Source organism: Myotis daubentonii, chromosome 3 (genome assembly GCF_963259705.1).
Source record: "Myotis daubentonii chromosome 3, mMyoDau2.1, whole genome shotgun sequence".
Classification (NCBI taxonomy): Eukaryota; Metazoa; Chordata; class Mammalia; order Chiroptera; family Vespertilionidae; genus Myotis; species Myotis daubentonii.
Genome location: NC_081842.1, coordinates 45,798,753 through 45,824,958, shown reverse-complemented (window position 1 = coordinate 45,824,958; position 26,206 = coordinate 45,798,753). Strand labels below are relative to the sequence as shown.

The 26,206-nt window shown below is 43.5% G+C and overlaps 1 protein-coding gene across 1 annotated transcript in view; it reads right to left on the bottom strand.

Moving 5' to 3' along the window:
• The window catches only part of LOC132230218 (kininogen-1-like), a 433,809-nt gene extending 411,520 nt beyond the window's left edge, over window positions 1-22,289 (bottom strand). The window contains exons 1-3 of the mRNA XM_059687330.1: window positions 21,930-22,289; window positions 17,973-18,083; window positions 16,206-16,290 (exon numbers count right to left, since the gene is read on the bottom strand). Coding sequence (XP_059543313.1) covers window positions 16,206-16,290; window positions 17,973-18,083; window positions 21,930-22,124 — 391 coding nt within the window. The 5' untranslated portion in view covers window positions 22,125-22,289. The remainder of the gene's footprint in view (window positions 1-16,205; window positions 16,291-17,972; window positions 18,084-21,929) is intronic.
• Window positions 22,290-26,206: the final 3,917 nt, after the last annotated feature.

Genomic DNA, 26,206 nt, shown 5'->3' with positions numbered 1-26,206 from the left:
TTGAAGCCTCATTCAGGATATAATATGTTTTGTATCAATTCATTTCAACAAACCTGTAGATATTTTGCTCCTTCTGTAATATGTCAGGTGCTGAGTGAGACTGTGTGGTTACTTTAACTTGTTAGTAGTGGTCACTGTGGTGTGTTTGGGAGCACAAGAGACTTGGTTGGAAAGTTGTAAAGAGGACGTTCTGATAAAAGGGAAGTGTGTGGAAGGTCGCCTGCCCTGTTCATCTGAATTCCGACTTAGGGGAGACATAGGGGAGTGTCAAAACCAGAGCCTCTAATTATCTCCTGACCTTTTCAAACAAGTCTGATTACATACAGACCCCAGGTGTTTACTGGAATCCTTATTCTTAATCCCTGGATGCCCTTGCATAGATGACAATGTAAACACCTGTGTCCTTCTAAGATTACTCACTCTACTGATTGTATCTAAAGATAAACACTGCGAGGAAACCAAGATGGCGGCATAGGTAAACACCGGAAATTGCTGCCTCCCACAACTTCAAAAATACAACGAAAAGATAAACAGACATTATCCAGAAATACAGGAAGGCTGGCTGATTGGAAATTCTACAACTAGAAGGAAAGAGAAAAGCACATTGAGACCCAGAGGAGCTGCGGAAGTAAAGTGCAGAGGTATGGAGGCTCGAGCGTGTGTGGAAAGGGGCTGGCACCTGAGGACGCAGCTGTCTTTTTGAATCGGGAGGGAGTCACAAGCCCCAACAGCTCTAAACTCTGGTTCCGGGAAGTCTCTGGGAACCCAGGACTCATACGGGGTGAAACTGGACTGTCTGGAAGCAGACAGAACTCAGAACTTGAGGGTGGCTTTCCCTCAGAGGTGCTTGCATCAATTACAGGGACACTGAGACACGTGGCCCTTTAGGGCAGGGCTGAGGATCAGCCATAGCTGCTTGCTCCGCCCTTTGATTCCCTGAGACCCCGCCCCACCCAGGCTGCCAGAGAGGCATTTGCATATGAATGCCCTGGCCCTTTGCAACCTGAAAATTACCTAACAAACTGCAGCTGGACCAGACAGACCCAGAACTTCTAAGAGAAGGCCCAAGGCCCAACAGCAGCTTGCATTGCTTCACAGCTGGGCCTCATCTGGGCACCTCCAAACTCCAAAAAAGGAAGGGGAATCTGCAGTTCTCTTCCTAGCTCCTGCTGGGTAACCTCAGGCCAAGGCTAAATTAGCACCTCTTTAGATCCAAGAACCAGTGTACCCAGTGGTCAGAGTGGGACCATCCAGATTACAAATCCTCAGATCCATAAGGGACACACTCAGGGGGCAGACTCAGTGAGCACCAAAGTCCCACTGAAGCAAGTCTTGTCCCAGAAGGGTGTAGTCAGCACAAAAGTTCTCCCACTGCAGACACAGCTGATTCTCACTGCCAATTGACCTGGAGGGCAATTCCTCGCAGTGATCCTACAACAATCAAGGCATAACTACAACAAGACTCTGCACAAAGCCCACAAGGGGGTGCACCAAGTGTGTCCACCTCAGGTAACTGGGGAGGCTGAGCCACTGGGCCTTACAGGACACCTAGTGCACAAAACCACTCTACCAACACAGGGAAGTATAAAAAAGGTGGAGACAAAGAAACAGGTCACAAATGACAGAAATGGAGGAAAGCAAACGACTGGATATAGAGTTCAAAACCACGTTTATAAGGTTTTTCAAGAATTTTATGGAAACCACCGATAAATTTAGTGAGACCCTGGAGGATATGAAAAAAAACCAACTAGAAATTAAGCATACACTGACTGAAATAAAGAATAAGATACAGAGATCCAACAGCAGACAAGAGGATCCCAAGAATCAAGTCAAAGATTTGAAATACAAAGAAACAAAAAATACCCAACCAAAAAAGAAAAAAGAAAAAAGATTCCAAAAATATGAAGATAGTGTAAGGAGCCTCTGGGACAACTTCAAGCATACCAACATCAGAATTATAGGGATACCAGAAGAAGAGAGAGGGCAAGATATTGAAATCCTATTTGAAGAAATAATGACAGAAAACTTCCCCTACCTGCTGAAAGAAATAGACTTACAAGTCCAGGAAGCTCAGAGAACCCCAAACAAAAGGAATCCAAAGAGGACCACACCAAGACACATCATAATTAAAATGCCAAGAGCAAAAGACAAAGAGAGAATCTTAAAAGCAGCAAGAGAAAGAAAGTCAGTTACCTACAAAGGAGTACCCATATGATTGTCAGCTGATTTCTGAACAGAAATCATGCAGGCCAGAAGAGAGTGGCAAGAAATATTCAAAGTGATGAATAGCAAAAACCTACAACCAAGATTACTTTATCCAGCAAAGCTTTCATTCAGAATTGAAGGTCAGATAAAGAGCTTCACAGATAAGGAAAAGCTAAAGGAGTTCACCACCACCAAACCAGCATTATATGAAATGCTGGAAGGTATTAAGAAGAGGAAGAAGAAAAAGGAACTCTTACCATTTGCCACAGCATGGATGGAACTGGAGAGCGGATAAATACCACATGATCTCACTCATTTGTGGAATATAATGAACAACATAAACTGATGAACAAGGACTGATCCAGAGACGGAGCGGCATTGATTGGACTGTCGGGCCTTGGAGGGAAGGTAGGGGAGGGTGGGGGTAAGGGGGAAAGATCAACCAAAGGACTTTTATGCAAGCATATAGGCCTAACCAATGGACATGGACAACGGGGCGGGGGGGAGCAGGGGTGAGGGCATGAGCGGGCGGGGGGGGGGGGGGGGGGGTAGCGGGTAACGTGTGGATAAGGACACATATGTAATATCTTAATCAATAAAAAATATATTAAAAAAATAAATAAAATGCCAAGAGCAAAAGACAAAGAGAGAATCTTAAAAGCAGCAAGAGAAAAACAGTTAGTTACCTACAAGGGAGTACCCATAAAACTGTCAGCTGATTTCTCAATAGAAACTATGCAGGCCAGAAGGGAGTGGCAAGAAATATTCAAAGTGATGACTAGCAAGAACCTACAACCAAGATTACTTTATCCAGCAAAGCTGTCATTCAGAATTGAAGATCAGATAAAAAGCTTCACAGATCAGAAAAAGCTAAAGGAGTTCATCACCTCCAAACCAGTATTATATGAAATGCTGAAAGGTATCCTTTAAGAAGAGCAAGAAGAAGAAAAAGGTACAGATAGAAATTATGAACAACAAATACATATCTATCAACAAGTGAATCTAAAAATCAAGTGAATAAATAATTTTGGGCCAGACCTCTGAGCCCAGAGGGATAGAGGCAGACCGCCAGGTAGACAGCCGTGTCCTTGGGACAGCCACAGCCCCAGACTGGGGAAAGGAGATCCGCGGGATTCCTGGCGCCACCGGGGGATTTGTGAGCTGGCTTCTGTGATCACGGAGGACTGAGCCTAAAAGGGGCAGCCTGAAGAGCTGACCAGAGCATGCAGTGCTGGTAGTAGAAGAGCTTGTAAGAAAGTCAGCCTTCCCTGTTTCCGCGGCCGGCATTTGCTTATTTATTTTCACTGAATCCTGTTCATAAGACATCTCGGATACAGACACTCACCTGTGCTGAAGAGAGGGAGAAGGTGCGGACGAGTGGAATCTGGGGAGAGACTGAGGAGAGAGGGGGGGCCGGGAGAGGTGGCAGCAAATTGAGTGCTGAAACACCCCTGGGCCCAGGATCGGGGCAGCCATTCTCTCCGGAGGGTGGGACTCCCCTACCTAGCCCCCAGGCAAGGAGCACAGCCACACCCAGATTCCACTGTGAACGAGATCAAGGATTAAATTAATCTGATCAGTCCCTGGGAGTTAACAGGATCTGGCCTATAGAGGGATTTTCAATCCCAGCGATAGAGAAGCCATATAGCCTCAGAGGCCAACCCCAGAACACTGCCACCCAGAGGCTGAGCCACAAACTGATTCTTTGCTAAACACAAAATAAGGCAGTCTGAGAAACAAATATGGCCTGCTTTAAAATAAGGACTGTGGTTTACAACACAGAGGAATAGGGTATCGCAGGGAAATTCAACACTCTCCTGAACACCTGGCAGGACTAAGGTGAGCCAGACTGACGAGTAGAAGAACCGAAGGACCTTCACTACTGCAATTTTTTTTCTTTTTTCACTTTTTAACTAAGAAACCAATTTTTTTTCTTCTTTTTCCATCACCTGATTTTACCCGTTTAATTACTACATTCTTATTTTTAACCAGTATTATTACTGCTACCATTTTACCATTTTTTAAAGTACCATTTTATTTTCTCTTTATTTTATTTTGGGATTAGTGTTCTCCATTCTATTTTCATCGTTCCTTTAGCAACAATTTTCCCTACCTCAATTTTACCTCTATGCTAAAACGCTCTCCCTCACTTTTCCCCATTTGTTGTCCTGTTTCTCTTATCCTATTCCTGCTCTAGATTTTCCCTATTCCTTCTGTGTACCTCCTGTCAAAATTTCACCCTACTTATATATACTATTTCCAATCCACTGCTCTAAATCTTTATACACATACCCCTTATCTTTCTTCAATATCCAAAATTTTTTTCTTCTTTTATCTTTCTATTGTTTTGTTGCTGTTTGCTTGATTGTTGAGTATATTGTTTTTGTTGTTGTTGTTGCTTGTTTGTGTGTGTGTGTGTGTGTGTGTGTGTATGTGTGTTTTAGGACTTGTTGTGAGGCTGTTTTTCTCTTTCTTTTTCTTTTTTTCTGCTGGTTTTTCCCCTCCCTCCACCCATCCCCCCCAGTTATTTTTGTGCTTCTGTTTTCCCTTGCCTTTCTTGATATTATTTGTTGTTTCTAGTTTGCAGTCATCTCCGGGGAGCTGTTGCTGGAATTTGTTGGGATTAGTGGCGGTTCTATAGGAGTTTTCTCCTCATATTAATAGTCTCTTCCCCTCTTCCACTTCATTCTCTCTTTTCGCTCTTTTCTTTGTCTTTTCTTTTCTTTTTTCTCTTTTATCTTTTTCTCTTCTTTCTTCCTTATCCCCTAATTCTCTTAATTCGGGTGGTCACCTTTATTTGGGGTTATTAATATCGTGAATATATTTGTGTTTAGTGCCTGGTATGTGGTGCCTTGTTGTGTTGTATTTTGTGCCTTTAAATCAATGCAGCAGATCCAAGCAACAGCAGCCTCCTGAGCACCACACCCTCTGTCTGAGGAACAGCAGCTGTACGTGAAACCTCCCCCCACCAGCCAGAAGAGCCACCACAGCTGTGAACAGCATCCACCAGAGGAGCTGCTGCCAACTGAGGAGCAGCTGCCACCGCAACCACCCGAAGAGCAACCACAGCCCAAGGAGTCACTGCCACCCAGGGAGCAGCCACTGGATATGTCAGTGAGATCAAACATGGGTAGACAAAGAAACCCCCAAAGGAAAGAAAAAGAGGACTCGCCAGAAAAGCAGCTAAATGATACAGAGGCATGCAACATGACAGAAAAAGAATTCAGAATAAGGGTCCTAGAGTGCATAAACCGGATGGAGGAAAAAGTCAACAACTTATGCAAGAAGCTAGAAGAAGCAGATGAAAAAGTCAACTACCTATGCAAGAAGCAAGAAGAAACAGATGAAAAAATCAATAACATATGGAAGAAGCTAGAAGAAACAGATGAAAAAATCAACAACTTAAGTAAGATCCAAGAAGAAATGAAGAGTGATATAGCTGCAATAAAAAATACCATTGAAAGTATCAATAGTAGACTAGGAGAAGCGGAGGACCGAATTAGGGAATTAGAAGACAAGGAAGCAAAACACACCCAAACTGTACTGCAACTGGAGAAAAAAATTAAAAGACAGGAAGAGAGCCTAAGGGAGCTTTGGGACAACATGAAACAAAACAACATACGAATAATAGGGGTGCCAGAACAACAGAAAGATGAACACAGATTAGAAAACCTACTCGAAGAAATAATATCAGAAAACTTCCCTAAGGTGGGGAAGAAAAAAGTCACACAAGCCCAGAGAGTCCCAAACAAGGTGAACCCGAAAAGACCCACACCAAGACACATCATAATTACCATGGCAAATGTTCAGGACAAAAAGAGAATCTTACAGGCTGCAAGAGAGAGATGGAAAGTTACATAGAAGGGCTCTCCCATTAGATTATCAAATGATTTCTCAACAGAAACACATCAGGCCAGAAAAGAATGGACGGAAATTTACAAAGTGATGCAAAGCAAAGGACTGAATCCAAGAATACTCTATCATTCAAAATTGAAGGGGAAATAAGAAGCTTCACAGACAAAAAAAAGCTAAGGGAATTTATCACCACCAAGCCAGCAATGCAAGGAATGCTAAAGGGACTGGTATAAAAAGAAGAAATAAAAAGCTCAGAAAGAAAACAGCCACACACACAAATAAAGAAATGGCTACAAACAAGTACCTTTCAATAATAACTTTAAACGTAAATGGACTAAATGCTCCAACCAAAAGACAGCAAGTGGCTGAATGGATAAAAAAAACATGACCCATACATCTGCTGTCTACAAGAAACCCACCTCATTAGAAGGGACTCACACAGACTGAAAGTGAAAGGATGGAAAAATATCTTTCAGGCAAATGGAAAGGAAAAGAAAGCTGGGGTAGCAATACTTATATCGGACAATATAGACCTCAAAGTGAAGGCCATAACAAGAGATAAGGAAGGCCACTTCATAATACTAAAGGGATCAATACAACAAGAAGATATAACCCTGGTAAACATATATGCACCCAATGCAGGAGTACCCAAATTCATAAAAAAAAACTCCTGGAAGATATCAAAGGAGAGATCAACAACAATACAATCATAGTAGGGGAGTTTAATACACCATTGACAGCACTGGATAAGTCCTATAGACAAACAATCAGCAAAGATACAGCAATCCTAAATGACTCACTAGATCAGATGGACTTAATAGACATCTTCAGAACACTTCACCCCAAAGCCAGGGAATATACGTTCTTCTCAGGTGCTCATGGGACATCTTCAAAAATAGACCACATATTGGGTCACAAGCAAAGTATCCCCAAATTCAAGAAGATTGAAATCATAAAAAGCATCTTCGCAGACCACGATGGCATAATACTAGAAATAAACTACAATAAAAACAACCCCAAATACTCAAACACTTGGAAGCTGAATAGCATGTTATTAAATATTGATTGGGTTAACAATGAGATCAAAGAAGAAATCAAAAACATCCTGGAAACTAATGACAATGAAAACACTACAATCCAAAACCTATGGGACACAATGAAAGCAGTCCTGAGAGGTAAGTTTATAGCTCTACAGTCCTATCTCAAAAAAAAAAGAAAAAATCGTAGTAAATCATCTAACTCTACAACTCAAAGAATTAGAAAGAGAGCAACAAGAAAACCCCAGAGTGAGCAGAAGGAAGGAGATAATAATGATTAGAGCAGAAATAAATGAGATAGAGACCAAAAAAACAATACAGAAAATCAATGAAACCAAGAGCTGGTTCTTTGAAAGGATAAACAAAATTGACAAACCTCTAGCCAGACTCACCAAGAAGCAAAGAGTGAGGACCCAAATAAACAAAATCAGAAACGATAGAGGCGAAATAACAACAGACCCCACAGAAATACAAACGATTGTTAAAAAATACTATGGACAGCTCTACTCCAACAAACTAGACAACCTGGAGGAAATGGACAAATTCCTAGAAAAATACAACATTCCAAAACTCAATCAGGAAGAATCCAAAAATCTCAATAGGCCAATAACTATGTGCCGGGAGCCGGTCCATCCTTGCTGTTTCAAGGGACCTGGCATATATAGCATAGGGTTCTTAATATGTTTGCTCACCTTCTTGGCGCTGTGTTTTAACCAAGGTCACCTCTCCCAGAAAGGTTGAATCCCCAGGTAGGGATTTTCCCCTGAAGTTAGGGAGGGGATGAAACTCCTTAACTAAGTGCCAGGTGGGTAGTTAATCAATTTAACTACAAACAATCATGCTTAAGCTACATAATCTTTACTCCCTGGAATGGAGATAAGAAACGCCCTAACCTTTGTAATAGAAATTGACAGGATTAGAATCAACTGGTATAAATACAGATGCATCAAGACAACAACAGACAGAATTCAGAAGACAGAACTTAGAACAGAATCAAGAAGACAGAACCTACACGGAGCCTAGAGACAGAAGAACTTCGCTGGAGAGAGCATGCCGGAGGATCCTGGAGAGGGACTGGCCTCGGAGCCTAGAGACAGAGCCTAGCGGGAGAACATGGCAAGGGATCCTGGACTGAACCTGACTACAAAGATTGGCAGGAGAACCTGACTGGAGAGCCTGGACAGAACCTGGCTGGAGAATCTAGCAAGGGAACATGGCTACAGAACCTCTCTGGAGATCCAGACCAGAACTTGGCTGGAGATCCGGGCTAGAGATCCTGGCTAGGCTGCTGATCAACTGAACGCTGTCTCCGTGTCCTTCCTTCTTCGCCGACTCCGTCTACGCCTTTGGGAACCCCTGGACCTGCTGGGGTTGGACCCCGGCAACTATGGAAGAAATTGAAGCAGTCATCAAAAAGCTTCCATCAAACAAAAGCCCAGGACCAGATGGCTTCACAGGGGAGTTTTACCAAACATTCAAGGAAGAACTAAAACCTATCCTCCTCAGACTACTACAAAAAATTCAAGAGGAAGGAACACTTCCAAGCTCATTCTATGAAGCCAGCATCACCCTAATACCAAAACCAGGTAAAGACAACACAATGAAAGAGAATTACAGGCCAATATCCCTCATGAACATAGATGCCAAAATCCTCAACAAAATTTTAGCAAATCGGATCCAGCAGTACATCAGAAAGATCATACACCATGACCAAGTAGGATTTATCCCAGGGATGCAAGGATGGTACAATATCCGCAAATCAATAAACGTGATTCATCACATAAACAAATTGAAAGAAAAAAACCACATGGTCATATCAATTGATGCAGAAAAAGCATTTGACAAAATATAACACCCATTTTTTATAAAAACTCTCAGCAAGGCGGGAGTAGCAGGATCATACCTCAACATAATAAAAGCCATATATGACAGGCCCACAGCCAACATCATACTCAATGGACAAAAACTATCACCATTTCCCCTAAGAACAGGAACAAGACAGGGATGCCCACTCTCACCATTCCTGTTCAACATAGTACTGGAAGTATTAGCCATCACAATTCGGCAAGAAGAAGAAATAAAAGGCATCCAAATTGGAAAAGAGGAAGTAAAACTGTCCTTATTTGGGTATGACATGATATTATACATACAAAACCCTAGAGATTCCATCAAAAAGCTACTAGACTTAATACATGAATTTGGCAATGTAGCAGGATACAAAATTAACCCCAAGAAATCTGAGGCATTTCTATACACCAATAGTGAACTTTCAGAAAGAGAGATTATAAAAACAATTCCATTCACCATCGCACCAAAAAAATTAAGCTACCTAGGAATAAACTTAGCTAAAGAGGTAAAAGACCTCTACTCAGAAAACTACAGGACGTTGAAAAAAGATATAGAGGAAGACATAAACAGATGGAAGAACATACCGTGTTCATGGATTGGTAGAATCAACATCATTAAAATGTCCATACTACCCAAAGCAATCTATAAATTCAACGCATTCCCATTAAAATACCAACGGCATACTTCAGAGATCTAGAACGAACTCTCCAAAAATTCATCTGGAATAAAAAAAGACCCCGAATAGCTGCAGCAATCCTGAAAAAGAACAAAGTAGGTGGGATCTCAATACCAGATATCAAGTTGTATTACAAAGCCACTGTTCTCAAAACTGCCTGGTACTGGCACAAGAATAGGCATATAGATCAATGGAATAGAATAGAGAGCCCAGAAATTGGCCCGAACCAATATGCTCAATTAATATTTGACAAAGGAGGCAAGAACATACAATGGAGCTAAGATAGTCTCTTCAATAAATGGTGCTGGGAAAATTGGACAGATATATGCAAGAAAATGAAACTAGACCACCAACTTACACCATACACAAAAATAAACTCAAAATGGATAAAGGACTTAAATGTACGACGGGAAACCATAAAAATTCTAGAAGAAGCCAAAGGTAACAAAATCTCAGACATATGCTGAAGCAATTTCTTCACTGATACAGCTCCTAGGGCACTTGAAACTAAAGAAAAAATGAACAAATGGGACTACATCAAAATAAAAAGCTTCTGAACAGCAAAAGAAACCATTAACAAAACAATGAGAAAACCCACTGTGTGGGAAAACATATTTGCCAATGACATATCTGATAAGGGCCTAATCTCCAAAATTTATAGGGAACTCATACAACTTAACAAAAGGAAGATAAACAATCCAATCAAAAAATGGGCAAAGGACCTAAATAGACACCTTTCAAAAGAGGACATTCAGAAAGCCAACAGTCATATGAAAACATGCTCAAAGTCACTAATCATCCGAGAGATGCAAATCAAAACAGCAATGAGGTACCATCTCACACCTGTCAGATTGGCTAGCATCAACAAATCAACAAACGACAAGTGCTGGAGAGGATGTGGAGAAAAAGGAACACTTGTGCACTGCTGGTGGGAATGCAGACTGGTGCAACCACTATGGAAGACAGTATGGAGTTTCCTTAAAAAAACTGAAAATGGAACTCCCATTTGACCCTGTGATCCCACTTCTAGGAATATATCCCAAGAAACCAGAAACACCAATCAGAAAGGATATATGCACCCCTATGTTCATAGCAGCACAATTCACCATAGCTAAGATCTGGAAACAGCCTAAGTGCCCATCAGTAGATGAATGGATTAGAAAACAGTGGTACATCTACACGATGGAATACTATGCTGCTGTAAAAAGGAAGGAACTCTTACCATTTGCAACGGCATGGACGGAACTGGAGAGCATTATGCTAAGTGAAATAAGCCAGTCAATAAAGGAAAAATACCACATGATCTCACTCATTCATGGACAATAGAGACCATTATAAACTTTTGAACAATAATAGATACAGAGGCAGAGCAGCCTCAAACAGATTGTCAAACTGTAGCGGGAAGGCCGGGGAGGGGTGGGGGGCAGGATGGAGGGGTGTAAGAGATCAACCAAAGGATTTGTATGCATGCATATAAGCATAACCAATGGACATTAGACACTGGGGGGTAGGGGAGGCCAGGGGATTGTCAAGGGCGGGGGAAAAATAGGGACACATATGTAATACCCTTTGTAAGACTGTAAGCAATAAAATAAAATTAAAAAAAATAATAATTTTGATGAACAGAATTATCTGGTGAATATAATAGAATCAGGGGCATAGAAAGGGAGTGGACTGACAATTCTCAGGGGGGTAGGGGTGTGGGAGTGCAGGAAGAGACTGGATAAAAATCATACACCTATGGATGAGGACAGTGGGGGCGGGGTATAAGGGCAGAGGGTTGGTTGGGAATCAGGTGGAGGTCAGCTATGGGGGAAAAAAGAGGAACAACTGTAATAATCTGAACAATAAAGTATATATTTTTTTTTTTTAAAAAAGAGTGTCCTCTGCTGTGGAGCCCTGGCCACTTTCTGGAGTCCAGGGGCTATGAACTATATTCCAAGGGTCATGGGCTCCTTGGTGAACCTGATGCGAACTGTGGCGCCCTCTCCAGGAAAATCCTGGTACTCACAACGTTCTCCATAGAATTTCAGGGTGTGCATAGACCCACTGAATTGAATTAAGAGTGGCCGGCAGTAAAGATGGTGTGCCACTGGCTGGGTTTTAGTAAAATATTAAAACAGGAGTGAGCTTGTATTAGGTTACCAAGGAATGTTTATAACAGATAGCCTTAACCCGCTGGTCAGTAGAGGCAGATGCTGTAGAGAGGAAGTCATGAAGGCATCCTGGGCCCCTTTGCCTTGGGCTCTCACTGTCTGAGTGTATAGGACCCAAACAGAATCAGGAGGCCAACAGTGTTTTATAACAGTGTCCCTCAGTTGTGAGTATGTCAGCACAACTCCCCTTGCAGCTGTTTCTTGGCACTCACTCCATAAGCATGTGTGTCATAAAAAAAGTTTTACTAGGTGAATATTCATAGCTTTCCTCACTGCTCTTCCCTTGCAGAAGGTATGTTGCATCAGGACAGTGGACAAAATTAACAAACTGGAGGGGACTTACATGGGAAAGGAGAGAGAATTACTGATGGCAGGACAAAAGATTGATGAACAGAGAAAGGGGAGGGGGAAAGGAATAGAGACCAGAGGCTGGTATGCTGATCTCAAGGGCAGCTCTGACTTGGGTAAGAGGAGAGATGGAGCAGTCTTTTGAGTGTGAAAGATGCAAATTCAGTTTTTCCAGGCAACGGAATGATTTTTCATCCTTCTCCAAGATTTCTAGGGAAATTTTTAAAAGCTATTAAAAAGATTTTAAATTTTGAATTCTGAAACATATTTGGACAAAAAGGTTTCAGATAAGGGACTGTGGATCTTGAAGTAATTGTGGATCTAGGTGGTGTGGCAAAGAGCTTTTTCTCTCATTCTATCTAATAATAGAGAAACATGGTAATTAGCCATACCTCTGCTACCCTTCCCATTGGCCAATCAGGGCGATATGCAAATTAACTGCCAGCCAAGATGGCGGCCAGCAGCCAGGCAGCTTGAAGCGAACATGAGGCTTGCTTGCTTCAGTGACGGAGGAATCCAATGTTCCCTGCCTGCCGCTGCTGGTCTCTGAGCTTGCAGTTTGAAACATTGTTACAAATACACAAATACAGAAGCTAAACAAAACCCCAGAAACCTGCTTTCAGCCAGCCGGGATCTCAGAGCTGGAGTTGAAACAGTGTTTCGATAATTGAACCCAAACAAACCAGTTACCTGCTTTCAGCATCCAAGGCCTCAGAGTTGGAGCCAAGCCTCAGAGCTAAAGCTGGCCCAGAATAAAAAAAAAAGAAAAAAGGAGCGGTTGGGTGCTTCAGTCACCCGCCAGCCGGAATATGGCCCTCAACCCCTCACCCAGACTGGCCAGGCACCCTAGTGGGGACCCCCACCCTGAAGGGTGTGCAACCAGTTGCAAACAGCCATCATCCCTTCATCCAGGCTGGCCAGGCACCCAAGCGGGACCCCCACCCTGATCCAGGACACCCTTCAGGGCAAACCAACTGGCCCCTACCCGTGCACCAGGCCTCTATCTATATAGTAAAAGGGTAATATGCCTTCCAGCACCGGGATCAGTGTGACAGGGGGCAGAGCCCAAATCCCCTGATCGCCCTGGGGCTCTGTGTGTGACAGGGGGCGGGGCCACAACCTCCCTATCTGCCCTGCTCTGTTTGTGACAGGGGAAGGCGCCCCAACCCCCTGATCAGCCCTGCTTTGTGCCTGATAGGGGGGAGCTCCCCAACCCCTTGGTCGCCCTGCGGCTCTGTGTGTGACAGGGTACGGCGCCCCAACCCCCCTCCCCCCCACGGGCCCTGCTCTGTGTGTGACAGGGTAGAGCCATAACCTCCCCATCGGCCCTGCCCTGAGTGTGACAGGGTGTGGCGCCCCAACCCCCTGATCCGCCCTGCTCTGTGTGTGACAGGGGGCGGTGCCCCAACTCCCCTATTGGCCCTACTCCGTGAGTGACAGGGGGGAGCTCCCCAACCCCCTGATGGGCCCTGCTCTGTGCATGACAGGGGGCAGAGCCCCAACCCCCTGATTGACCCTGCTTTGTGCATGACAGGGTATGGAGCCCCAACCCTCCTGATGGGCCCTGCTCTGTGCATGACAGGGGGTGGTGCCCCAACCTCCCCATCGACCCTGCCTTGAGTGTGACAGGGGGCGGTGCCCCAACCCCCCTATTGGCCCTACCCTGAGCGTGACTGGGGGTGGAATCGCAACCTCCTGATCCGCCCTGCTCTGTGCATGACAGGGGACGGCGCCCAAACTCCCCAATCGGCCCTGCTCTGAGCCTGACCAGGGGCTGCACCTGGGGATTGGGCCTTCCCTCTGCCACCTGGGAGCAGGCCTAAGCCAGCAGGTCGTTATCTCCCAAGGGGTCCCAGACTGCGAGAGGGCACAGGCGGGGCTGAGGGACCCCCTGTCCCCGCCAAGTGCACAAATTTTTGTGCACCAGGCCTCTAGTCCTATCTAATAATAGACAAACATGGTAATTAACCGTACCTCCGACACACTTCCCATAGTCTAATTAGGGTCATATGCAAATTAACTGCTAACCAAGATGGCGGCCGGCAGCCAGGCAGCTGAAGCGAACAGGAAGTTTGCTTGCTCCAGTGATGAAGGAAGCCAAGGTTCCCTGCCTGCTGCCGGCTCTGAGCTCCTGAAGCAACAGCTCCAAAAGATACAATGTTTCAATCATAGAAGCTAAAAGATGGTGGTTAATTTGCATATACCAGCTGTGAGCGAAGACTGAGGACAACATGGAGGCCAAGCGGTACGGAAGGGAGCTAAGTAGAAGCTGCGAGGACAGAAACGGAGCCAAGGCTGTGGAGGTGGGAGGTGGGAGGTGGGAGGGCATGCTCAGCCACAGTGACTGCGAGTGGGAGGGGCAGCGGCTTGGAGGGGAAGGGGCAACGGCTTGGAGAGGAAGGGGCAGTGGCTGGGAGCAGGAGGGCAAGCCCAGCCATAGGGGATGGGTGCAGGAGGGCAAGCCCAACCACTGTGGCTGGGAGCATAAGGGGCAGCGGCTTGGAGCGGAAGGGGCAGCAGCTGGGAGCGGAGGGGCAGCGGCTGGGATCGGGAGGGCAAGCGCAGCTGCAGGGGGTGGGTGATGGAGGGCAAGCCCAGCCCCAGAGGATGGGAGCGGGAGGGCAAGCCAAACCACTGTGGCTGGAAGCATAAGGGGCAGTGCCTGGGGGTGGGAGGGGCAGCGGCTGGGAGCGGGAGGGCAAGCCCAGCCCCAGCCACTGGGATTGGAAGGGCAAGCCCAGCCCTAGCGACTGGGAGCAGGAGGGCAAGCACAGCCACTGTGGCTGGGAGCATAAGGGGCAGCAGCTTGGAGCGGAAGGGGCAGAGGCTTGGAGGGGAAGGGGCAGCGGCTGGGAGCGGGAGGGCAAGACCAGCTGCAGGGGCTTGAAGCTGGAGCAAAGCCTGCCTCAGCGAGTTTCGCTCTCTTCTCTGCTTTGCTCCAGCCACACAAAGCCCTATTCTTGCAGGAATATTCCTGCAACGGGCCTCTAGTATATAAGTGCTGTGTTTGGGATCATGTGAAAATTTGCTTTTGAGTTAAAGTTCTTAAACTAAATAATTAAAAGCTACACCATTTTTTTTAAATTGTCATTTCTGTTTTGGACTGTTTTTCTTTGAATGCCACTTCTTGCAAGAGCTGAAACTCAAAACACAGAGTTTTTGTGGGTTCCTTATGGATGACTAAGGCCAAGATAGAACAATTGTTCATTCACTGATGTTCACGAGTGTGGCTGAGGATGCTGTTCTGGAGCCTCATATACTAAAACCCTATCTTGCAAAAGGCCAGTTCTGGTCTGGCTTTTGTGACTCACATCCCCTACATGTGCCCATTCTTCTGCACCCAGCCACTCTGCCACCAGAGGGAAGGAGCTAACAGTGTTTATAGCTCTGCATAAGTTGCTCCATTCTTATAAGTTCTACTATACCAACTCTGCTAAATACTTAACTGTTGTGGGCCTGGGTTTCCTCATTTATAAAATGAGAATATTAACACTTGCCTCATAGAATTGTGGTGAGGATGAAATAAATCAACATATGTAAAACGATTAGCACTGTGGCTAGCAATAAGTGCTCAATAAATGTCAGCTATGATTACTTTTATTCTGATGATCATCAATTCATTATTATGCTTTAACTTCAAGCCTACCATCTAGTTTCAGTCTACAATAACCCTCTGAAGTGAGAATTACTCTGATTCCCTTTTAAGGAAAAGGGAAACCAAAAAGGTGAAGAGCTTTTGAAGGATTGCAGGCCAGATCTGACCTCAAAGCCTGTGCTTTTCTGGCTGTAGGACACCCCCCACAATTGAAGCATGTGGCATGTTTTCTAGTCCTTTCTCAGGGCCTTTGCACACACCTAATTCAGTGCTGCTGTCCAGGGAGAGGCCAGGGGATGATTGGAAGGAGCCTGGCCCTACCCTCAGGACTCTGCCACCAAAGACCCCCAACCCCCAAGTCTGCAAATGGCATTGCATAGCCAACCACTGCCCTCTGGGAAGTGGCTTTGTCCAGGTTATGCTCCTGGCCACACAGAAAATGGTTCGTTTCCCCCCAGGGCTTAGCCACACTATATATCAGCTACCTGGAGTAATGTGGCAGGTCTGGGTTGTCACAGAGAAGTCCATATTCGATCTCTTCCCTATGGTTGCCATGCATTCTCCTGTGGCCTAGAAAGAAAGAAAGAAAGAAAGAAAGAAAGAAAGAAAGAAAGAAAGAAAGAAAGAAAGAAAGAAAGAAAGAAAGAAAGAAAGAGAGAGAGAAAGAAAGAAAAGAAAGAAAGAAAGAAAGAAAGAAAGAAAGAAAGAAAGAAAGAAAGAAAGAAAGAAAGAAAAAGGAGACCATTTATCTTAATCTTTCAGATGGAGAAGGGCACCTAGGGCTGTTGCTACTAGTAAGTATGGCTTTTCTCTTATTTAAAACTTAAGAATGAATGTTTTTGTAGCCTAGTCATTATTATTTACAAGTCATTGATATTCATGAGGTGTCCAGAGGAGAGGCAGTATAGATAGTGAGGTTTTAAAATAATGTTATGTTTGGAGCACTGGAGATATTTCTTTTTCACTAAGGTGAACACAGTGCCCTAAAACTAGCCTGCCAAACTCTCCTCTTACAGTTCAACTTCAGGGTTCAACTGCACAGAGGATGTGGTGCTTTTGATACCATTGTAATAACCAGTCATTAACTGAAAATGAGCAAATGGAAGGCCAAATAGACACATGCCCAGTAGCGTCTGGGTGACCTAGGGAAGGTATTTATCTGTCAGTCATCCCTGGGAACATAGTCGGTGTGGCCACTGCAAGCAAAGGAAGATTTCAGATATTAAACTCCTAAACAAAGGCGTTCTCTCTCCTGCCTCTCTTGCACACTGGAGTTCCTGGCTCTCTTGTTGCAGTGGACACACTCCCCTGCATGCACTCGCATGGCCCACAGCCATGTGTCCCCCTCCACCCACCCCCACCACAAACACACACACACACACACACACACACACACACACACACACACACACACACATAGAATGGACTACTGGACAGGAACTAGTCCTGATGCTGTGCCAGACCCAGCTCCACCATGGAATGGAAACTTGGGACATTGGGTTTGCTTTTGGCTCTGCTGATTCCCCAGCTGCACCTCTCTTAGGACTGGTTTAAGGGAAATGGGACTTTAGAAATGCAGATATGGAATTCCACACAAATAAAGATCTCTCATCTTCCATTTCTTCAAGATATCATGAGGCCCAGACCCTAAACATCCCGTGGGGAAATGGATCCCCCACTTCCCACCAGTGGACACTCCATTTCCACCAATAACATTTTGACACATTAAAGAGGTGAGTCCCTGGACTGGAAAGAGTGGCTTCCGTCCTGGCAGATACTGGCTGTTCACTCCCTCACGTAAGGCCAAACAACCAGCTGTGGTGTGGCAAACAGATGTTAGGCATTTGGTTAAGATACCTTGTTATTAAAAGAAGGTCTTTCCATATGTATCTCCCTTCACCTTCCAATTTAGGTTACTTTTACCTCCCTTTTACAAGGGAGCCCATGGGTTAAAAGTGGTCAGCTAATTAGAGGCAGAGTAGAATTCCAACTCAGGTCTGCAGAAATAAAGCACCCAATTGGTCATAGGAGTCCCCTCTTCATGGGAGGGCTTTCTCCAATCTCATGGCTGGCCTCTCATGCCCTTTCTGTCTGTGCAAGAACATAGACATTAACCATTTGCCTTCTGTACACATTTGAGCGTTTATGTGCACCCCTCACAAACAGGCTCCACAGTACTCATCACCCCCAGCACTAATAGAATAATTTGGTCTCGATTGAGAAAACTGGAGGCTCCAGGCCATCACACTTACAGCTTGTTCAGGATCTTTGTAATCACATTCCTGCCAGGTTTTGCCACTTTGAACAGGACAGTCGCCCTCCTTGATTTCGTATTTGACAGAATAAAATATTTCCCGGTCTCCCTGGAAAAAAGAAAACAAAGATACATTAGGGCTCATTCAACTGACAACAGCAGACCATTGGAGAGGGATCTGGTGCAGTTATGTATATCTGATATTGGTTTAATTCAACAAGAGCAAAACATTTACTAAAAATACTGAAAGTTGTGAATACTTGGAAGCATGTTCATAATATATTTATAAACATGCATTTTCAAATAACAAAGTAGTATACGTAGCATTAGCCTATTTTTGTAGAAAGCAATTTACATGCACATATATGATTTTAAAAGCCTGAAAAATTACTCAGCAAAGCTGTTAACATGTTTCATCTCAGTGGTGAGTGTATGGTTATCTTTTATTTTCTTCTTTAAACAAACATTCCTAAGTTGTCTGAGTATTTTTTTGAAAAGAAATATATATTACTTTTACAATTAGAAAACAAACAAGGGTACTTTCTTTTGTCATGTTTTGAAAAAAAATGTGAACAGGTATCTCTGGGTGATGAGATTAGTTATGGGTAATTTTAGTATTTTTATTTGGTTTGTTTGGTTTTCCATTTCTTCTAACATGTCATAAAATAATAAATAAAAATTTTAAAACCCAAAGGTTTTGAGTTAGATGAGCTTTTAGATGCAAAATCCTGGCACGTCGAAGCAGCAAGAGACCTGAGAGGTGCTGCTGCCCAGCCCCTCACTTTGCAGGTGAGAGAAAGGAGGCCCAAGTAGAGAGGGCAGAGCTCAGGCAGCCTCCCACCTTGGAAAGGCAAGGCCAACCCAGACCCTGGTTCTCCTGAGTCCAGGGACAGTGTTCTCTCAGGGCCTGCACTTGTCAGAGTATTTGCATCTGAGAGGTGATGGAGTCAAACATGATAGTTCTGAGGTTCGTTTCAGGTCTCAGATTTAGATAAAGCAGTAGGTGATAGTGATTCTGTGGACATTTTAGAAAAAAAAATACCCAATAGCAACATATTTGCCACAGATGTCCACCAATGACAAGACGAATAAAATATTGCTGAGGGCACCAGGACTCCCATGACTACACTACTTTGTAGTACAGAATGGCTCAGTGTTACTTTCAGAAATAAATAAAAAGCCCACTGTGCTGTTTTCTTTAATCTCATCATGTCAAATGGATGGATATTTTCTTCCACCAGAGTAAATTATCACAGAGACATAGTGAAATTCATTTGAAGAACCTATTGAAAGCTTGCATTTTTATAACTTTGCTTTTTTTCCCTTTGAAAATAATTTGCTTTCTTTTGCATGACACAAGACTTCTAGTTTCTAAACCGGGTACTTCAAAAACAAAAATACCCCTCCTGTGTCTCATCTTTATTTTCACCAATGCAAGAAATCCTTCTGGAATATCAGCACGTGATTAAATAGGTATCGAACCACTGAACCTACAAGTTAATACATATTCTGATATGGGACAATAACCAAGAATTTTCCCCAAAGAAAGATGTTAATTTTCCAAATATAAAAGGGTCTAAGAGGATCATATGAGAACAAACAGAAATCTCTTATGCCAGGTGTTTTAGGCAAAAGATGGATAACACACTGGCAGATGAAGAAAGCTGAAACTACAAATTGATCCAAATTAAGAATTTCTACATTTCTTTAGAAAACAGAACCAGAATCCCTTTTTTAAAAAATGATCCTGTGGAATGGCTTTGCTTCCACATTTACCTAATATTGTAACAGTAAAACAGACACAAGCACATTGGTGACAGCTCAACAATGCTGGATGCAGGACGTTTACATGTGCACTTTTGTTTAAAAGTCCCACAGGTTTATTGACTAAGGTTAGACAGCAAGTCATATGATCCTATTTGATGTTTTATCTACAGTGTCCAAGATCATTATACAGATGTAGCCAAAGTTGGGCCCCAACTATCAGGGCAAAAAAACACAAAAAAGAAAATCAGGGTAGTTATTTTGTCTCCCTAGTTAATTGTTTGAACTGGAAAACAAAAGGTGGAAAACATGGACTGCAATGAATTAAAGGAGTTGGAAAAAGTTGGTCGAGAGAGGCATGGTGTATGAGTAAGGTCATTGGGATTGGGATGTGAAGAACAGTGCAAAAAGAGCATCCATGGGACTAAGTACTTATCATGTCCTGTGGTGTCACTCCCTTAGCGACATTAGGCTATCTGTATGTGAGAATGAATAGATTAGTTACGCAATAAGGCAGTGTGTCAAATATTCATTCGTCCTGTGTGAACCACCACAGAGATACATGATACCATACACATTCTTTAAGTGCTCTTGTGTTGCATCTCATTTGCTTGTTTTCAAAGCCATCCTGGCAAGCTTATCACAGGGATGTGTTTAGAGAGAAGAGTGGTCCTCTGAGCCATGTATGCTTAATCTTTCCTTTATCAAGAGATGATGATTGACTTTAAGGAGATATAAAGCTAATGGTTGTTTGATTTTTTTTCTGTCATTTGCATCATGCTGACTGTTTTAATATAAACAACAACAAAATAAAAAATCACAACTAAACCCCCCACCCCTGTCCCCAACCTGATAGTTTTGATGCATCCAGTTTTATTTCTTGGAATCACACATCCTGTCAGGATTTATTTCAACCTGAGTGTATCCATTAGTGATAAAGAATATTCTAAACCAATTAGAACATTGCTGTTACCCCTGATGCATTCAGCCATCAGGACTTCATGGTAGATATTTTATCTAATATAATAGAACTATATTAACTTCTTTTCTGACTCCTCTTGACATACCCCACTGTCCTTCATTTACCCTAGTTTTATTAAGATATAATTTATTGAGGTATATTTATTGAGGTATAAATAAATTACATGTATTGAAGATATACAAAAAGATGATTTGCTATATGTTTACATTGTGAAATGATTACCACAAATAAGCTAATTAACACATTGTCACCTCACATAATTACCTGTTTTGTGTGTGTGGTGAGAACTCTTAAAATCTAGCCCTTTAGCAGATTTCAAGTATACAATACATTATTAATTCTATTCACCAGACTGTACATTAGACCCCCAGTACATACTTATCTTATTTTTTAAAATATATTTTTATTGATTTCAAAGAGGAAGGGAAAAGCAGAGAGAGATAGAAACATCAATGATGAGAGAGAATCACTGATTGGCTGCCTCCTGCACACCCCACACTAGGGATCAAGCCTGAAACTAGGGCATGTGTGCTGACTGGGAATTGAACCACAAACTCCTGGTTCATAGGTTGATGCTCAACCACTGAGCGAAGCAACTAGGCTCATCTTATAACTGAAGGTTTGTACCCTTGATAACCGCCCTTCCCCGCCCCCCCCCCCCCCCCACCACCACCATTTCTCCCATCGCACAGTCCCTGGCAACCACCATTCTACTTTCTGGCTTCTGTTAAGTTTGACTTTCTTAGATTCCATCTATGTGTAAGATTATACAAAATGTGTTAGACATACTCCCTTAAACACCTCCTCCCCTTTGAGGTCTTTATATTTTAGTTTAAGGACAGTCACCCAGTTAATCCTCATGCTGTGGCCTGAGTTCCTGGATTTTCCCACTCTATATAGTCCCTTTCTAATGACTGCATCTACCTTTCTTTAATTTCAGCCTAGAATATCTGCCATCTGATAACCCAGGAGGCCAATCTTGGAGGCTTGAGGACTAGTCATACCGTGCCCAAGTCCCAGCCCAGAGAATGAGGCTGGTCTTTTCTAAGAGCTGCAAGCCTCTACCTTTAATTATAAGGGTTTTTTTTGTGTGTGATGTGGTCTGTGTGTATGTGTGTGTGTGTGTGTGTGTGTGTGTGTGTGTGTGTGTGTGTCCTGGGTTCAAGTGATAGCATAAATCCCAAATGACCTCAAGGTTAACTCACTCACCGTGTTGATGACTTCGGTTATGCGGTACAATACAAACTGGTTGCCACTGTTGCTTCCATTATTGTATTTCTTCAGAGCTGTATCCACAGCCTTAAATACATCCTCATCATTGCAGTCAATTTCTTGTAGTTGGTCCTCTTGGGCGAAACTTGTTAACAGCCTGGAACAAAGGAAAAGGATGGCAAGTAACTTCATGACTTATCAGTCTCCCTCTGGGAGTTTCACCAAGAATTGGAAGGTAACTTGGAGGCTGATGTTAACCCTCTTCAGCCTGTTATCTCTTCTGTCTCTCCTCTCTCTGCCTTAGCACTTTAGGGTTCTGCTTGGTTTCCTGCTGCCCTCCACTATTTGCCCTCTTATAAAGACAAATTATCAAACAGATCTCAGGCTGGAACATTACAACACTGGGTCTTTGACCTGCTTGTTTGTATTTGGGAGACATGTGTGACCACATTTCCAGTTACTTGTACAGCTTTTTATAGCAAATCAGAGTACAATCCAATAAGGAGGAGAAAAAAAAATCACCCACCTGTTATTCCCTTTCCCAAATGACTTTCCCAAAGCTATTTATGAAGGTCACTACACGTGACAACAATGCAACCATGAGCAGACACTGTTCAATAAAATTTCTTTGCACTCGTGGAGAGCACATGTACAGGGACATAGTGAGTGCAGAGGGTCTCACACAGGATATTGGCATGACTGAAAATAAAAAATGGGCATCCTATCTGGTCTCTGTCCAAGACATCCTCCCTCCACTCAACTGGACCTGCTGTAGAAAGGAAAATGGGGGGAGAAACCAAGATGGTGGCATAGGTTAACTCCGGAGTTTGCTGTCTGGAACAACCACTTCAAAAATACAACTAAAAGAGGGAACGGACATCATCCAGAACCATAGGAAGGCTGGCTGAGTGGCAGTTCTACAACTAGAAGGAAAGAGAATAGCATACCAACTCAGAGGAAGCACAGTGCTGAAGTGAAATACTAAGATGTGGAGTGCATGCAGAGTGGGCTGGCGGCTGAGGGCGCGGTTGTCTTTTCCAATTGGGAGGGAGTCTCAGATTCTGAGCTCCAGCTCTGGGCGAGTCTCTAAGACCCAGACTCAAACGGGAGAAGCGGGACTGTCTGGCTTTGGTCAGAACTCAAAGGCAGCTTTCTCTCTGAGGTTTGCAGCAGTTGCTGGGACTCTGAGAGGCAGAGCCCCTGGGGACAGAACTGAGAGCAGCCATAACTGCTCCCTCCACCTGCTCTGTTGATCCCGCGGGACCCACCCGGCCCAAGCCCTGCACAGAGGCATTTGCCAGATAGCCTCAGGCAAACGCTAGATTAGCACCACCCTAGAGATCCAGCAAAGAAGTTCTCCCACTGCAAACACAGCTGACTCTCATAGCCAGTTAACCTGGAGGTCAAATCACCCCCAGTATTGCCGACAACAACCAAGGCTTAATGACAACAAGACTGCGCACAAAGACCACAAGGGGGTGCACCAAGAAAGCATAAAAAATGTGGAGACAAAGAAACAGGACAGAAATGGAGGATATAGAGCTAACAACCGCACTTTTAAGGTCTTTCAATAATTTTCTAGAAACTGCCGATAAATGTAGTGAGATCCTCAAGAAATCTAATGAGACCCTCGATGTTGTGATAAAGAACCAACTAGAAATTAAGCATACACTGACTGAAATAAAGAATATTATACAGACTCCCAACAGCAGACCAGAGGAGTGCAAGAATCAAGTCAAAGATTTGAAATGTGAAGAAGCAAAAAACACCCAACCGGAAAAGCAAAATGAAAAAAGAATCCGAAAATGCAAAGATCGTATAAGGAGCCTCTGGGACAGCTTCAAGCATACCAACATCAGAATTATAGGGGTGCCAGAAGATGAGAGAGAGCAAGATATTGAAAACCTATTTGAAAAAATAATGACAGAAAACTTCCCCCAAATGGTGAAAGAAATAGACTTACAGGTCCAGGAAGCAAAGAGAACCCCAAACAAAAGGAATCCAAAGAGGACCACACCAAGACATATCATAATTAAAATGCCAAGAGCAAATGACAAAGAGAGAATCTTAAAAGCAGCAAGAGAAAGAAAGGCAGTTACCTACAAGGGAGTACCCATACGACTATCAGCTGATTTCTCAACAGAAACTTTGCAGGCCAGAAGGGAGTGGCAAGAAATATTCAAAGTGATGAATACCAAGAACCTACAACCAAGATTACTTTATCCAGCAAAGCTATCATTCAGAATTGAAGGTCAGATAAAGAGCTTCACAGATAAGGAAAAGCTAAAGGAGTTCATCACCACCAAACCAGTATTATATGAAATGCTGAAAGGTATCCTTTAAGAAGAGGAAGAAGAAGAAAAAGGTAAAGATACAAATTATGAACAACAAACATGCATCTATCAACAAGTGAATCTAAGAATCAAGTGAATAAATAATCTGATGTACAGAATGAACTGGTTATTATAATAGAATCAGGGACATAGAAAGGGAATGGACTGACTATTCTTGGGCAGGAATGGGGTGTGGGAGATGTGGGAAGAGACTGGACAAAAATTGTGCACCTATGGATGAGGACAGTGGGTGGGGAGTGAGGGCAGAGGGTGGGGCGGGAACTGGGAGGAGGGGAGTTATGGGGGAAAAAAGAGGAACAAATGTAATAATATGAACAATAAAGATTTAATAAAAATAAATAAATAAATAAATAAATAAATAAATAAATAAATAAATAAATAAAGGAAAATGTTCCCAGGGTGGAGGAGACAGGGGAGAAACTTAAGGAGAGATGGTTTGAGTTAAGCCTGCTTACCCTGTCCTTCCTACTTGTTTCTGGTTTGGTGGACTTTATAGGGGTCTTTCATTCACCTAGTAGCCTAATTGACCTTTCAGTTAAGTTAGACTATTCGGGGAGAGAGGCGGTCTATAGGTAGGTTAAAGACAAGGGCTAGTAGATGTTTGCCCTCAAGTCTTACCCTCTTCCCCCCCAAAAGATGTTTGGCTTCTTTGTTGTTGGTAATCGGGTATCTAGTTTGGCAAGCAATCTCCCTGAGAGCCTCTGGAAAAGAGGGATTCATGGGAGCTGAATGATGCCCTTGTAGCAGAGTGGCAGGAACATGAGCTTGGCAGTATGTTGGGGTCCAACATTAGCAGGTCCATGGGTCCCCAAAAGTGTGGACAGAGTCGGGGAAGAAGGAATGACACGGAGACAGCGTTCAGTTGATCAGCATCCTAGCCAGGATCTCCAGCCAAGATCTGTGTTTTATTGTCTTATTACATCTGTATTTATACCAGTTGATTTTAATCCTATCAATTTCTATTCCAAAGGTTAGGGCCTTTCTTATCTCCATTCCAGGGAGTAAAAATTATGTAGCTTAAGCGAGATTGTTCCTAGTTAAAGTGATTAACTACCCGCCTGGCATTTAGTTAAGGGGTTTTATTCCCTCCCTAACTTCAGGGAAAAATCCCTATCTGGGGAAACAACTTTCTTGGAGAGGTGACCTTGGTTAAAACACATAGCGACAACAAGGTGAGCAAACATATTAAGAACAGTATGCCATATATACCAGGTCCCTTGAAACATATGCTGTGCAGATGTTTCTTCCCTGCAGCGACTGTGTCAAGCAGCAAGGATGGACTGGCTTTCGGCAGCAGTAAGTCCAGACTTGATTCCTATCCAGTTCTGCTACTTAACTGCTATGTGATCCTGAGCAAATCAGGGTCATATAGCCTATCTGAGCCTCCATTTCTCATCTGGAAAAGTGAGATATCATAATGTCTTATGAGGTTTTCTGAGGAGTAATGAGATCATATATGTGCAGAGCCTGGTATTTAGTTAATATAAATTATATCTAATATTACGGCTGGTTGGTTAAGAATCCCGGACTTACTGAAGCAGTTTCAGGTGTGTGATGATGGCAGAAGGTAGGTTCCAGTAGTGTGTGTGTGGCAGGTCCAGGGGGTGGTGGGAGATGTAGGAAATGAAACTAAGGATGAAAATGACTTGGATAAGTTCTTAGACTTTGAAGAAAGAGGGACCCACAAAGATGGAGAAGCTGAGGTGGGAGAGGGAGGAGATGACTGATGTGCATGGTCCAGGAGGAGTTGGAAAGGAGCACAGGGCTTATCAGGGTGGGTGTTTCAAGTGAAGATCCAGAAACAGGACTTGCCAGTGTATACAGACAGCATAATAAACAGGAAAGCATGTGACTTTGGAGGAAGCTGATCTGGGTACTAATCCCAGGCCCAATTTACTGACTATAACAAACACTTTTTAG